Consider the following 16295-nt stretch of genomic DNA (forward strand, 5'->3'; position numbering starts at 1 on the left):
TGTATGATTTTAAGACTATTTGTTATGTCTCCTGACTTTGATGTAAGCCCCAGTAGCTTACGGAACATATTTTCTGTTTACTCAGCAAGTCCCTACAGCCTTGTTGAGTATTCATTCCAAGAACCCAAGTGCTTTGTGTTGTTGAGAATATTCTGTGTTCAGTATTCTGGTACATCTAATACCCTGTGTGATCATGGCAGAGACAGATGGTAATCTTGTACTGTTGCCAGTAAATAAGACCTACCATCTGCTGAGCTAGTCACACACTGAAATTCTTACCTTATCTCATTCATTTTGACATCTAAGACAAGGAGAAAGCACCATATGGGATCAAGCTTACCAATTTATTTGAAATAAAAGTAACATGACCAATGTATTTTGTGAGACAGAGAATTAATCATAAGTACATAAACTTAAAGATCAGAGACAGGAAAAATGCTGAGCTGAGCAGATGCCTGACAACATGGAGCTGGAACAGCTCTATAGAACTAGGGACACTGATATGTGTAGAAAAAGTTTCTCAGTAGAGTGTCTGTAAAAAGAATTTCAGAGTAGGTGCCAGTGGCTCATGCTTGTAATCCTAGTTATTCAGGAGGCTGAGATCTGAAGATCTTTTCCTGCCTGGCAGGAAAAGTCTATGAGACCCTTATCTCTATTTAACCACAAAATGCTGGAAGTGGAACTGTGGCTCAAATGGTAGCCTTGAGCAAAAGAGCTCAGGGATAGCACTCAGGCCTTGAGTTCAAGTTCTAGACCAGAAAAAAATAAAAATAATTCCAGGTAATGAGATACACATACGTTAAGAATGGTACTTAAAAGGCTAGACACCAGTGGCACACACCTGTAATCCTAGCTACTCAAGAGGCTAAGATCTGAGGATCACAGTTTGAAGTCAGCTCAGGTGGAAAAAAAAAGTCTATAAGACTCTTATCTCTAACTATCCTTCTCCAAGAAAGCCAGAAATAGAGCTGTAGCTTAAAATGATAGAGCACTACTGTAGAGAAATAAAGCTCAGGGAAAGCACCCAAGCCCCATGAGCAAGCCCCAGAATAGCACAAAAAATGTGATGATTATGAAAACTAGTTTTAGGACCAGAGAAAAGACAGCTGGAATCAATGGAATTTAGAAAACAATCCAAGCAGCATTTTGTGAAATCTCTTTGGTTAAAAGGTAAAATTCCTCTCTAGTACAGCACAAAAGTCAACTCTGACTATGTTAGAATTAGCTATAAATCATAAGAGATCTTAAGGGGAGAAAGTCAACTTAACTGTTCATATGAACATAGAAAACTAATGTTAAAAAGTGAATATTTTCATGTAACAGTACCACCTTTATTACTTCTTATCAATTCCTAATGATGTTATTTTATTTTTTGCGGGTCCTGGGGCTTGAGCTGTAGGAGCTGTCCTTGAGCTCTTTAACTCAAGGCTACCACCCCACCCTTGAGCCAAGCCCATTTCCTGCTTTCTAGAGGTTAATTGGAGATAAGAGTCTCTAGTCCTTTTGTGCCTGGGCTGGCTTTGAATCTTGTTACTCAGATCTCAGCCAGTACCCAGCTTCAATTCTGATATTTTAAGTGATCTTCTACACCAGTTTAAAAAAAAGATGGACATTTCAGTAGGAAAAAAATTGGGTCATGTATAGGCAACTCCCAAAAGACAAAAAAAAATTAGACATGAAAAGTTCAGTTTTATTAATGGTTTTAAGAAATTTAAGTCAGATTGGAGATACGAATAAAATGAACTTACCTAAGAGTAAAAAAAAGTGTCTGTTTTTAGAGATTATCTGGATGGTAAGGAGCAAAACTATTTAAATTTTGTATAACAAAAGAATTATTTTCTAGGGCATTAGTGACTCATGCCTATAATACTAGCTACTGTGGAGGCTGAGATCTGAGGATGGGGGTTTGATGCCAGCCTGGGCAGGAAAAGTCTGTAAGAATCTTATCTCCAATTAACTACCAGAAAACCAGAAGTGGCAGAATGGTAGAGCACTAGCCTTGAGTGAAAAAGTTGAGGGATAGCACTCAGCACGAGTTCAAGCTCCATGACCGCCACCAACAACAAAAAGAACTTACTATTTTTTCTGTGAGGCATGATGTTAAGTATTGAACAAATATTAGCCCGCTGAATCTCAAAAGTACCCTTTTATGCAAGGTAGTTACATCTTTTTTTTTTGGCAGTGCTACTGGGTTTGTACTGCCTAGACAGGTCCTCTATCGCTTGAGCCATGCCATGAGACCTCTTGTTTTTAGTTACTTGTAGACAGAGTCTGTGGGGTTTTTTTTTTTTTGCCAGAGTTGACCGAGTGTACCTTGATACTCTGGATCTCAGCTTTCCAGATAGTATTATAGGCATGTGCCACCATGCCCTTCTGGTTATTTACATTCTAATAATAAGGAAGGTAGACTGTACCAGGAATTTATTGCCCAAAATATTTGGAAATATCTGTCTGTCCTCTATCTATCTATGTCAAATTACATAAGATCAGAAACTTAAATAAAATTAGATTGGCCAGGTGCTGGTGGTTCATGCCTGTAATCCTTGCTACTCAGGAGGCTGAGATCTGAGGATCATGGTTCAAGGCCAGCCTGGGTGCAAAAGCACAAAAGTCTGTGAGACTCTTTATCTCCAATTATCCACCAGAAAACTCAAAGTGGTAGAGCAATAGCCTTGAGCTGAAGAGCTCAAGGACAGCACAGCACCCAGGCCCAGAATTCAAGCCCCATGATGACAAAAAAAAAGAAAGAAAAAATTAGATTGGATTCCCATGGTCCACACCTACAATCCCAGCTAATTAGGATACTGAGATCTGGAGGACCATAGTAGAAAGCCAGCCCCAGCAGAAAATTCTCAATATTCCATCTCTAAAATAACCAGCAAAATCTAGACTGAATGCATACCTCACGTGGTAGAGCACTAGCCAAACAAGTAAGCCCAGAAAGAGCAAGGCCATGAATTAAAAACCTGGTACCTACAAAAAATAAAAACAAACAAACCTAATAATTATTCCTATATTGTGTCTCTGAACAGGTTCCTGGTATAAATTTACCCATCAATCAGCTGACCTATTTCTTTGCTGCTGTCCTCATTAGTGGTGTTGTGCATGAAATTGGACATGGGATAGCCGCTATTAGGTAATCTTATTTACCTTTTTTCTTTTCTTTTACATTTAAGATGTATTACTAAAATTTGCTGTATTTGCTAAATGTTCTTCATTCTGTAGAATTGCCCAGAATACACCTGTCATCGATTACTATGAGGTGGCTTCAATTTAATAGAAAAGACCAATATATTGATAAATATATTCAATCATATGCACATTTGTAATCTGAGTCTACCTCTTGCTTGCCAGCATGATTATAGATTTGCAGAGCTTCAAGGTTTTTCATCTAGTCTTGAAAATCCTTTTTTTGGAGAGGGGAGGCGGTCATTGGGCTTGAACTCTGAGCCTGGGTGCTGTCCCTGATCTCTTCAGCTCAACGCTACTGCTCTACCCCAGCACCATTTCCAGTTTTCTGGTGGTTAACAGGAGATAGGAATCTCATGGTCTTTCATCCCTGGGCTGGCTTTGAACTTTAATCCTCAGATCTCAGCCTCCTGAGTAGCTAGGATTGCAGGCATGAGCCACCATGCCCGGTTAACTTCTGGCTTTTTCTATGAATGTGGTAACTGAAAAATCAAACCTGAGTCTTTGTGCATGCTAGTCAAACACTCTATCCCTAGGCTAAACTCCAGCCCTATTTTTATTTTTTTTGTGTGTGTGCCTGGAATAGGACTTGACCTCAGGGCCTGGGTCCTGTTCCTGAACACTTTTCCTCAAGGCTGGCACTCTACCAGCTGAGTCACAGCTTCACTTCCAGCATTTTGTGGTTAAGTTGAGATTAAAGTCTCACAGTCTTTTCTGCCTAGGTCAGAAAAGATCCTCAGATCTCAGCATCCCGAGTAGCTACGATTACAGACATGAACCACCAGTTCCCAGCTTGAAATTCTTTTTGTTTTGGCTTGTGGTTCCCCTCACCCCTACCCTGTCCTGGGGCTTTAACTCAGGCCCTGGGCACTGTCTCTGGGCCTCCTTTGTTCAAGGCGAGCACTCTACCCTTGAGCCACAGTGCCATTTCCAGCTTTTTCTATGTGGTACTGAGGAATTGAACCCAAGGCTTCATGCATGCTAAGAAAGCACTCTACAACTAGGCCACATTCCCAACCCTTGAAATGCTTTTTAGTTCATCAGTGATCTTTCTATTCTTGAGACTTGAAGTTGATGGCAGGAGTTTGCTATGTGATCTAAGGTGGTCTGGAACTCATAATCCTGCCTCTACCTCCCAAGTACTGCAATCACCGAAGTATATGACCATACCTCTCATATCTCAATACTTTCTTTGGCTTATGAGTTAAAGTAACTTCCTGCCTTCTTATTCATGTCTTGTACTGGCTAGACAAATAAGACTCAAAGTTTTGGTATTAACGAATATAGAGGTTGAAACTTAGGACTTGTTTTGATGATCATTACTTGTTTGTGGTCTTGACTCTCCAGATATGTTATTCTATATTTATTCCTGACTAGCTATGATGGAAAGTGGGTGAGGGACATCATAAATTCCCAGCTGCCTCGGTGATAATTATGGCCATACTGCCAAGACTGTATTTGCCCTTGGGAATCTGAGTAAAGGCAAAGCTCTCTTACAGTAGAGTGTATTTAGTCACCTACTAATTTCCAGTTGCTTATGAGCAACAGACTACTTACTGGTAATAAGCCTTCATATTAACAGAACAAATAATATTATGTAGTTATATATGATCATTTAATCTCTTTCACTATTGCCTCCATGTGTTTACCCAGGTAGATTTTTGGGCTTTGCATACATGTGGAATTTGTGTGTGTGTGTGTGTGTGTGTGTGTGTGTGTGTGTGTGTGTGTGTGTGTGTGTGTGTGTGTCATTGGGGTTGGAGCTCAAGGAATTGTACTTGTAAGCAAGGTACTCTACTGCTTGAGCCATACCAAAGCCTTAGAAGCTTCTTTTGTTTTTGTTTTATGCTGCTTCTGGGGCTTGAACTCAAGATCTCAAGCTCTACTTCAACTTTTTGATTCTTGCCTGACATTCCACCACTATAGTCATGGATTTTTGGTGGTTAAGTGGAGATAAGAATCAGGTTTGTATGTCCAGACTGGCTTTGAACCAGGATCCACAAATCTCAGTCTCCTGTGTAGCTAGGATTTTAGGTGTGAGCCACTAATACCCACTTGTAACTATTTGTATTTTAATACAGTAATGCCTTATATAAAACTCAATCATTATTTGTAATACCTAAGACAACCAGTATTAAATAATTTATTTGGATTATACATTTGTGTCCTCTGAAGATAATTCATGCTAAATTATAAAATGTTATAGTTTAATTTCTTTAATTTCTTTTTTTGCCAGTCCCAGCGCTTGAACTCAGGGACTGAACACTGTCTTTGGCCTTTCTCAAGGCTAGAGCTCTACCACTTGAGTCACAGCACCACTTCGGGTTTTTTCTATGTGTGTGATACCAAGGAATCGAAACTGGGCACTAGAAAAGCACTCTTTTTTTAAATAATTTTTATTGTGATTAATAGAAGGGTTAAATTATATTCACCAGATAGAAGGTGCATAACTTCACAAACATTGATACCCTTTCTCATGACATGGTCCCCATTTTTCTCCCACCCTCCCCCGCCCCCCCCCCCCGCTTATCTTGATTTCCCCCCTTCCCTATCCAATTTCAAATGACCAATTAAGCACATATAAAATATATCAGATAACAAGGTGAAAAAGTGTAACAATATGAGATAACCAAGGGATGGCAAAAGAGATGAGCGATAACATAGTACATTAAGGATAACAGTCACTCATTATATGGCTTTTGTTTCCTTATCCTGGAGGGTTTTTTTTTTGGTTTTGTTTTTGTTTTTTTTATAGACAAGCACTCTTATTGACCCATACAATTTAATTTTTACAGAAGTATTTGTCATTCTTTAGATATGTATTCAGTTTCAATTATAAACTCAGCATATTGCCTTTTAAAGTTTTTGACGTTATATTTCATAATATTGCAAACTTTTCTTTCAGAGATAATCAACTCCTTGTACTATAAAATTACACTCTAATATACATACAATGTAGAAATACACTTTGTCTTTAAACAATAATTTGAATTGCAGTGGACTTTAAGATTACATACATTGTTACTTTGACAAATGCAGTAGTATAAATGACTTCCTTTTTCTTATGTGATTTCTTAGGGAACAAGTTCGTTTTAATGGCTTTGGGATTTTTCTCTTCATTATTTATCCTGGAGCATTCGTTGATCTATTCACCACCCATTTGCAGCTTATATCACCGGTCCAGCAGCTAAGGATATTTTGTGCAGGTAAGATAATTAATTTTTCAGATCTATTTTTTTAATTTAATGTATATCTGTGTATTTGGTTTTGATTTTCCATGATTAGCTTTTATGGAAAGTACATTAAAAATGACAACCTCTTGTCATTTGGTTGATTCAGTTTATAAAATTTCCTCAAAAGTAATACACTAAAATAATCTACATTCCATTTTCTTATTTAAAAGTAATACAAGCCAGGGGGCCTGGAGTTTGGCTGGTAGAGTGCTTGCCTAGCATACACAAAGTCCTGGGTTTGATTCCTTGGTACCACATACATAGAGAAAGCCAGAAGTGGTGCTGTGGGTCAAGTGGTAGAGTTCTAGCCTTGAGAAAGTCCAAGGTCAATGCTCAGGCCCTGAGTTCAAGCCCCAGGACTGGCAAAAAAATATTATAATCCAGGTGCCAGAGGTTCACTGCTCATGATTTGAAGTCAGTTGACAAGCAGAAACCCAGGAGTGGATCTGTGGATCAAATGGTGGAGCATTATCTCAGGAACAGTGTCCAGTCCATAGAATTGGCACCCACCCCCTACCCACATAACAGAGAAAAAGAAACAAACCTTCCATTTGAATTAATCTAAGTGCTGGGATTAAGGTTTAAGGCCAGCCCAGACAAAAAGTTAGGTCCCAACCTAGCCAATAAGCCCTGTGCAATAGGATGCACCTATGATTCCAAGCTATATGGGAGGCATATGTAAGACATAGTACAGGACTGGCCCCAACCAAAACGCCTAAGACCGTAAATGAGAAATAACTAAAACAAGTCTGACTCAAGTGGTAAAACATTTACTGACCAAGCAGAGAACCTACCTTCAAACCTCAGTATTGCTCCCAAAATATATCCCATGGTTTGTAGCCATCCTGAGCAGAAATGTTTATGATACTCTTGTCTGAAACTAACCAGCAAAAAGCCAGAACCAGAATTTTGGCTCAAGTAATAGAGCAAAAAATGCACTGAGCTTTATGCATGCTAGGAAAGCACTCTACCACTGAGCTACCTGGCTTAGCCTTGAACTCTCGATGGTGTCCTGCTTCAGCCTCCTTAATGCTAGGATCATGGGCAGGTGCCATTCCAGTCAAAACTAATATTTGGAGGTGGAGAGAGTTCTGGAATTTGAACTCTGGGCTTCAAGTTTGCTAGTCAGGGACTCTTACCTCTGAGGCATTCCTACAGCCTTGTTTTGTGCTGAAGGGTTTTTTGTTTGTTTCTTTCTTTGGATTTGATTTGATGGTTTTTGTTTTTGTTTGTTTTGTTTGATTTTGTGTGAGCGCTTGGATTTGAAATGAAGACTTCATTCTTGTTCCATTTTTCATTCACAGTGTCATGCTACCACTTAAGCTATACCTTTAGAAATAAAGAGTCTGGAGTATAGGCCTCCTGCAGGCCTCCTGCATACCTAGAATTTTACTCGTGGGATACTGGTGCCTGGTGTCTGCTAATTAGCTTTGAGATAGGGTGTCTCTAACCAGGATCTGCCTATTCTAGGCTTCCCTTCCTAGTTTGAACAATAGGCATATGCCACGTCCTAGCTCTTCATTGAGAAGGCCGCTTGAGATCGCCAAGGATCGCCACAAATTGCCATCCTCTCAGTCTCAGCCTCCCAAGTAGCTAGCTTTACAAGCATTACATTTTTAAGCCAACATATCTTTCTTGGAAAAACATTTAAAAAAATAAACCTAGAGTTACATAGCATATTTAAAGAATGCAAGGATGGTTCAACATTAGAAACTCAATTTGAATGTAGTGAATGATGGCTTTTAGGGAAACATTTCCTCATTTAACATGTTATGAAGACAACATTTTTAGGTATACTCCTTTGTAGTAATGATGTACTATTTAGAGTTTCTATTAAAAGACAAGATCAGGGCCAGGAATTTGACCTAGTGGTAGAGTGCTTGCCTAGCATTCAGAAAGACCCAGGTTCAATTCCTCCATACCACATGCATAGAAAAAGCTAGAAGTGGTGCTGAGGCTCAAGTGGTAGAGCTCTAGCCTTGAGAAAGCCCAAGGGCAGTGCTCAGGCTCTGAGCTCAAGCCCAGGACTGGCAAAAATAAAAAATAAGATAAATAAATAAATAAAAGACAAGATCAGTATCTTGTAATCTTGCCATTTCTATCAACTATTTCTGATAAGTATTGGCTTATGTCTATAGGTCAGTGAAATTAAATAAGAGGAAATAAAGTATACTGGTAGTATAGCCACTGGTAGAGTGTTTGCAGTGTGTGTGAAGGAAGCTCCGAGTTCAACCCCCACCACTACCCCCCCTAAAAAAAAATACTTTATCAGAAAAAAGGGGAGGGGCGAACATTGGGAGCGGCACTTCAAATGAAATAAAATACGGAAATTAAATGTAGAAAAATTTGCTAAAGAACCTCATTGTGAAATTAATATTCATCGAACTATAGCAGGTGGAACAGCTTCAGGAATACCTGCTATAAGTACACAGTGATGCATAACACTGCAATAAGTACCTGTCGGTATGTGAACAGAATGTGCGCACTGAGTGCATACGTTGGGTGCCCACTTGCTGGGTGGGGCCGGAAGTGGCTCTGTGTACAAGACGTGTACTTGATGGGCAGGGCCTGAGCCAACCGCGTGACGTGCTAGGCGGGTTCTGAACTGGCTACGCGACGTGAACGCGTGGCATTGCGCCGTCACGTGTGCGTTTTCTCCCAGAAGCACCTGCTTCTTCCGCGGTGTTCGGAGAGGTTGACACGGTTGGAGCTCGCTCGTCTGAAAAGTGGCTTTTTTTCGCGCGTGAAGGCCACTTGTGTGTTTTTCTGGAGGTGAATTTCTTCACCTACCAGTAGGCCGGTGGCCAGTCCACAATAAAGACTCCAGCCATGGCCTCAGAAAACATTATCTATATTACCACAGAAAATGCGGAGATTCCGGCCGATATTCTTGAGGTAGGCGGAGGCGTGGTAGACGGTCTGCCCATGGAGACTCTGACTGTCTTTCAAGATTTCACTGGTGAGTGGGCTCACGGTGGTCACTACAACTCGCCTCTCATTGCCCTGCAGCCGTTGGGCTTTGGCAGTCTGAGCCCTGGAGACCATGACCAGGAAATGATTATGGTGCAGACCCGAGAAGAAGTGGTGACCTGCCACAGTTCCGAATACATGCCCTCCATCCATGAGCTCTTCGACCAGGTACCCATTCCATACCCTGATGCTGACAACGACTTCCAGCAGACACTGGCTGCCCTCGCAGCTTCTCTGGAGTCTGCAGCATACAAATCCAGCAATGAGGGCAACGGCAGCGATCTCTGCTATGGCAACGACAACTATGAGCATCTTGGCCCTAAGCTTGACCGCCAAGAGAATCTTGGGCACAGTGGTAATGACAACGGCCAAGATGACAGCAACAAAATCGGAGAAGGCACCAGTGGCCAGGTCAATGCTGGCATCCTGTGCGCCGACCTGGGGCTGCAGGAGCAGGTGCACTTCCCAAATCTGGAGGGCGAGTTCTCCGTTGCGATGTGGCCTGCAAGCGAGAAAAATGAGCTAGAGAGCCCCAAAGAAGCACACAAATCACCTCCTGATTACACCGAGTACCTGACTGGGAAGAAACTTCCTCCCGGGGGCCTGCCTGGCATCGACCTCTCCGATCCCAAACAGCTGGCCATATTTACCAGCATGAGAAAATCCAAAGATGATGGGCCGAGAAACATCCCGTGCGCTCATCCAGGTTGCGCCAAGATGTTCAAGGATACCGCAGCAATGAGGAAGCACCTGCACATCCACGGGCCCAGAGAGCACATGTGTGCTGAGTGTGGCAAAGCATTTGTGGAGAGCTCCAAGCTGAAGCGCCACCAGCTAGTGCACACTGGCGAGAAGCCGTACCAGTGCATCTTTGAAGGCTGCGGGAAGCGTTTCTCCCTAGATTTCAACCTGCGCACCCATGTCCGTATCCATACCGGCGACAGGCCCTTCGCATGCCCCTTCAACACATGCAACAAGAAGTTTGCCCAGTCTACCAACCTGAAGTCGCACATCCTGACCCACGCCAAGAACATGAACAACATGAACATGAACCAGTAAAGATGAGAGAAGAGGCAAAAATGTTCCTCCTTTCCACATGCTCCAAAGTTTGAAAATGAATTATGTTACCTGTTGGTCAGCTTTTGCTTTTCATAGAAGTAGTAAGTGCAAAAAGGCACTTTTGTGTAAGATAACATTACAGTTCATCTTTTTTGGTGGTGGTGTTTCTGGGAATTTTAGTTTCAATAGACTAGTGAGCCTCACTTCAAGAAGACAGTTGCCAGATGAAAGAAATGGTTAGAAACGACTTCATCTTGTTTAGTGGTGATGTTTCCGGAAATGTTGGTTTCAATAGACTAATTCGTGAACCTCACATCAAAAAGACCTGATTAGAGAACTTGTTAAAAACTGGACTTTTATTACCCTTTTAATTACCAATAGCACATACTGTTTATAGTTTTTGTTTTTACATTTGTATTTTCTAAGTGTCATGCTTTCACAAATATGTTTTGTGTGGCATTTCTAGAATTTGACAAGTTTTCTTTTAACGTTTATTGTAAAATAACGTTTTATGGATACTTTGTACTACTGTAAAATGTGTATGGGTTTTGTTTATGATTAATACTGGTCATCTTCCCTGATGTGAGCCTATTTTTCATTGCTTTTAACTATAGGAAATAACATAGTATTTTTTTTTTAGGTGCTTTTGAGTGTAACTTGTTTGAAGTAGTGGTTAGTATAATTTTCTCTCTTTTATTGTTGGACACATCTTGTATAACAATAAAAGCAAAAATAAAGCAGTTTTAGAGCAAACAGCTTGTCTGCATTTTTACATATGTACATATTTAATGATATGTACATATCATTGCTAAAAATACAAGAATGGGAAAAATTTAAAACATTTTTGAAAGTAAAGGGAATTGGACATTGATGGCTCTTCATATCCACCACTGGCACCAAAAACAAACAAACAAAGCAGAAAGAACTGGAGCTATATAGCTCAAGAAAAATGAGTATCTAAAAAGGTGCTATTACTGGAACTTGTATACTAGACTTTATATTTTTATACACTTACACTTTTTTCTGTGCTGATTGTGGGGCTTATATTTAAGAACCTGGGTCCTGTCCCTGAGCTTGTGTGTGTGTGAGTTTGTGTGTGTTTGTGTGTGCGTGCGCGCGTGTGCTCAAGGCTAGCACTCTAGCACTCACAGCCTCTACTTTGGGCTTTTGGGGGGAAGGGAGGCATTAATTGAAGAGCTTCAAGGCCTTTTCCTGACTGAGCTGGCTTTGAACTGGGGTCCTCAGATCTCAACTTTCATAATAGTTTGGACTACCTGCCACTACAAGCCACTGTCACCTGGCTAAAAATTAGTTTTTAGGGAAGATGATTTTACCTTTTCTCTTTTTCTTGCTTTGTCTCATACTGTTTGGATTTTTTGATCGGCATGTAAGTTTTAGGCATTTTCTTGAATGCCAACTAAGCCAGAAGCTGGTGGCTCACTCCTATAATCCTTGCTACTCAGGAGGCAGAGATCTAAGGATCATGATTCACAGCCATCCTGGGCCAGAAAGTCCCAGATACTCCAACTAACCACCAAAAAATGGCCAGAAGTGGAGCTGTGGCTCAAGTAGTAGCGCACCAGCATTGAGCAAAATAAATATAAGTTCAGGGACAGCGCCCAGGATGGGCCCACTTTCCCCTCTCCCCTGCCCCCCCCAAAAGTCTCACACAGTCCTGTGCAGCATGTTGGTGGGGCCAGGAGGGAAAACCTAGGATACAGTGAGGGAAAGGGTGACACACTAAAAAGAAATGCCCTCATAGTTGGGGCGTGTCCCAGGGGTGGTGAAGCAAGACTCCTAACCAGGGGCGGCTTATTCCCAGGGCTTGTTCTCACCAAGCCAAGCTGCTGTGAGCTCCTAGCTGCTGCCCCAGCTGTCACAGCGTCTTGCCGCCGCCCCTGCTGTGAGGTCTTATGTGAGGGAAGAAAAAAAATGGAAAACTGCCATAGCAAGTGGAAGGTGGGGGAGGGAAGGGTTCCTGTGATGCAGTTCAAAATCAAGAGGCCTACCTTGAGCAAACTGATAAAGGCCTACTGTAAGAAGCTGGGCTTATCAATTAGATTCGATTCCGATTTGATAGGCAACCAATTAATGAAACAGACTGGCACAGCTAGAAGTGGAGGACGAGGACACCATTGAGGTGTTTCAGCCCAGGACCTGAGGCACAGCTTCCCTAAGGGATCGTCTTCCCATCCAGCATTCTACCAACGATCATCCCTGTTTTTTTCCTGTTGAATGGTAAATGTATAGCCTTGCCAATCACAGAAGCAAAGCATTTGCAGGAATCAAGGGGTTAGTTGGCTAAATTAAAAATATTTTATATTAAGCTATATATATAATAAGTTATAGTTTATGGTTGTGGGTGGTTCTAGGAATAATGTGAGCTTTTATTTATCTACTATGTCTTCTGGTGACGTAAAAAATGACTTCGGTGTGTTTAAAAGCTGAGATGGTTGAAGCAGGCATGGTGACTCATGCCTGTAAATCCTAGCTACTGAGGAGGCTAAGATCTGAGGGTTGCGATTCAAAGCCAGCCCAGGCACTAATCTCCAATTAACCACCAGAGAACCAGAAGTGGTGCTGTGGCTGAAGGGGTAGGGTGGTAGCCTTGAGCTGAAGAGCTCAGGGACAACTTCCAGGCCAGAGTTCAAGTCCCATGACCAACAACAAAAAAAGTTGAGATGGTTGGTTTTTGATGTTGTTTTGGGGGAGCTCTCAGGTTTTTTTTTCTTTTTTTCCTCCACTCACCAGCTGGTGTTCTACCACTTAAGCCATCCCTCCAGCTCCAGTTTTTTGCTGGTTAATCTAAATCATATTTAGATTTTAGTATCTGGTAGGAAGGCAGCCTCTAACTGAGTATCCGCTTGCTGTACTTGTTAGTACATCTCTGCTTCACAGCTTCTCATCACTTTACTAATTCTCAGAATACATGTGTGTGATAAATCTGGCTACCTATATCATTCTTGCTTCTGATGAACTTAATTACTAATGCTTTTGTCTCTTTTCAGGTATCTGGCATAATTTCGTCCTTGCCCTCCTGGGTATTTTAGCTCTTGTCCTCCTCCCAATAATTCTCTTGCCTTTTTACTACACTGGAGTGGGAGTGCTTATCACAGAAGTTGCTGAGGTAAATAATGGATCTCTAATGGGACATTTTTCACCAGATTTTGTGATATAATACTTAACATTTAATATCATGTAACTTTTATTTATTTAATTTATTTATTGGTGCCAATATTTGGGCTTGATTTCAGGGCCTTTCATTCTTGCTGGGCTTATTTGTTCATAGTTAGAACGCTACCACTTGCCTCCAATTAAGGCTTTTTGCTAGTTAACTAGACATAATATATTCCTCCGTCTAGGGATCCCCAACTCAACCGTCTAAGTAACTAGGATTTGCATGAACCACTGGTAACCAGCTGAATTTGTGTGTGTGTGTGTGTGTGTGTGTGTGTGTGTGTGCGTGTGTGCACGTTTGCCAGTCCTGGGGCTTGAACTCAAGGTATGAGTGCAGTACTGAGTTTGCTCAAGACTAGGTACCTGACACTTGAGCCATAGATCCACTTTCATGTTTTTTTGTTGTTGTTTTTGGTTTTGTTTCTGGGTTTTTTGGGGGTGGTTGCTGATTAATTGAAAGTGTCTTATTGGGATTGGAAGTCTGGCTCAGTTGGCATCAGCCAATAAGTAAAATGTCAGGCACTAAGTTCCAGTTCTGGTCTCACAACAACAACATGGGCTTTTCCTGCCCATGATGACTTTGAACCACAATCCTTAGATCTCATCCTCCTAAATAGTTAGGATTACAGGAGTGAGCCACCATACCTCAGCTCTCAACTGGATTTCTTTTTCTTTTGTTTTTTTTTTTGTGTGTGTGTGTTTGTGTATGCGCACGCCAGTCCTGGGCATGAATTTAGGGCCTAGGTGCTAGCTCTGAGACTTTTTTTCACTCAAGTCTAGCACCCAACCTCCTACGCCACAGCTCCAGTTAATTGGAGATAAGCATCTCATGGACTTTCTTCCCCAGGATGGATTGGAACTGATCCTCAAATCAAAACCTCTTGAGTAACTAGGATTACAGGCATGAGCCACTAGCATCCAGGTCCAGCTGGATTTTTTTTACCTGAAATAATTTTTAACGCTTGGACAATTTATTAGATATTTATTTTGTTACTTATCTAGATACATAGATCTTAAAATCCAAGTTCGATAACCCCGTTTATATTCTATCACTTGCTTAATCATAGCTTGTCTTTTTTTTCCAGTCCTGGGGCTTGAACTCAGGGCCTGAGCACTGTCCCGTGGGCTCTCTCAAAGTTAGAGCTCTATCACTTGAGCCACAGCACCACTTCCAGCTTTTTTCTATGTATGTAGTAGTACTGAGGAATCGAACCCAGGTCTTCGTGCATGCTAGGCAAGCACTCTACCACTAGGCCAAACTCCTGGCCCTATAGATAGTCTTTATATATTGTCTGATTTGATTTTGCCTCCTTTTCAAGGATTCACCTGCCATTGGACCCCGAGGCCTTTTTGTGGGGGACCTTGTGACTCATTTACAGGACTGTCCCGTTACTAATGTGCAAGACTGGAATGAATGCCTGGATACCATTGCCTATGAGCCCCAAATTGGTTACTGCATAAGTGCATCAACTTTACAACAATTAAGCTTTCCAGTGAGAGGTATGCATATTATATAAATATAATGCTCTGAACACCAGAACTTTCTATTACTAACTCAGACCCTGTCTATAGTTTATTTTATTCTTGTGTGTTTGTGTCAGTAGCAGTGCTTGAATTCAGGACTTCTCACTCTTGCTAAGCTTTTTCACTCAGGGTTAATGCGCTACCATTTGAGCCATGCCTCCACTTCTGGCTATTTGTTGGTTAATTAGAGATGGACTATCTAGGATTGGTCTGCCTGGGCTGGCATGAACCATTTGCTTCTCTCTCTCTCTCTGTCTCTCCCCCCATCCCCACCCTGTTTCTGTTTTCCTTCAATTGCTGCAGATACTCAGGCTTGAGCACAGGGCCTGAACACTGTCCATGAGATTTATCATGCTCTACTACTTGAGCCGTAGCACCACTTGTGGTTATTATTTGTGTTTAATTAGAGAGAAGAGTCTCATGGGCTTTTTTTCTGCCTGGGATGGTTTCAAACTGCAATCCACAGATCTCAGCTTCCTGAGTAGCTAGGATTATAGGCATGAGCCACTAGCACTTGGCTTATTCTCTCTTTCATTTGTTTTGTTTTTACTAGTCCTAGGGCTTGAACTCAAGGCTTTCTGAGCTTGTACTATATATACTTTTAGCCACCGCTCCATTTCTACCTTTTTGGTAGTTAATTGGAGATAAGAGTCTCATGGACTTTCCTGACCAGAGCTGGCTTTGAACCTCTCAGATCTCAGCCTCCTGAGTAGTTCGATGTACAGATGTGACCCACCCACACCTGACTCATTCTGATTTTTTTTAATATTTTTATTGTAATTAATAAAAGGGTTACATGATATTTGCCAGATAGAAGGTGCATTAATTTACATACATTGATACCCTTTCACATGTCTTGGTCCCCATTACCCTCCTCCTACCCCCCATCTTAGTTTTCCCCCTTTCCCTATCCAATTTCAAATAACCAAATACAAATATATCCAATAAATCAGTAGAGCCGGGAGTTTGGCCTAGTGGGAGAGTGGAGGCTGAGATCTGAGGATCCAGGTTTAAAGCCAGCCTGGGTACAAAAGGACCTGAGACTCTGATCTCCAATTAACTCCTAGAAAACAGCAAGTGGGGCTTGGCTCAAGGGTAGGGCAGTAGCCTTGAGCTGAAGAGAACAGGGACAACATCCAGGTC

The 16295-nt window shown here is 41.5% G+C and overlaps 2 protein-coding genes across 2 annotated transcripts in view; both read left to right on the forward strand.

Moving 5' to 3' along the window:
* Mbtps2 (membrane bound transcription factor peptidase, site 2) overlaps positions 1-16295 on the forward strand; it is a 39842-nt gene that overhangs the window by 12051 nt on the left and 11496 nt on the right. Inside the window, exons 4-7 of the mRNA XM_090326944.1 lie at positions 3033-3136; positions 6268-6395; positions 13460-13578; positions 14948-15128. Coding sequence (XP_090183070.1) covers positions 3033-3136; positions 6268-6395; positions 13460-13578; positions 14948-15128 — 532 coding nt within the window. The remainder of the gene's footprint in view (positions 1-3032; positions 3137-6267; positions 6396-13459; positions 13579-14947; positions 15129-16295) is intronic.
* On the forward strand, positions 8136-11161 carry Yy2 (YY2 transcription factor). Its single transcript, XM_090326945.1, has one exon. It carries the CDS (start codon positions 9252-9254, stop codon positions 10449-10451), a length of 1200 nt encoding a protein of 399 aa, XP_090183071.1. The 5' UTR covers positions 8136-9251; the 3' UTR covers positions 10452-11161.

The sequence above is a fragment of the Megascapheus bottae genome, chromosome X (assembly GCF_031878675.1).
Source record: "Megascapheus bottae isolate mThoBot1 chromosome X, mThoBot2.hap1, whole genome shotgun sequence".
NCBI lineage: Eukaryota > Metazoa > Chordata > Mammalia > Rodentia > Geomyidae > Megascapheus > Megascapheus bottae.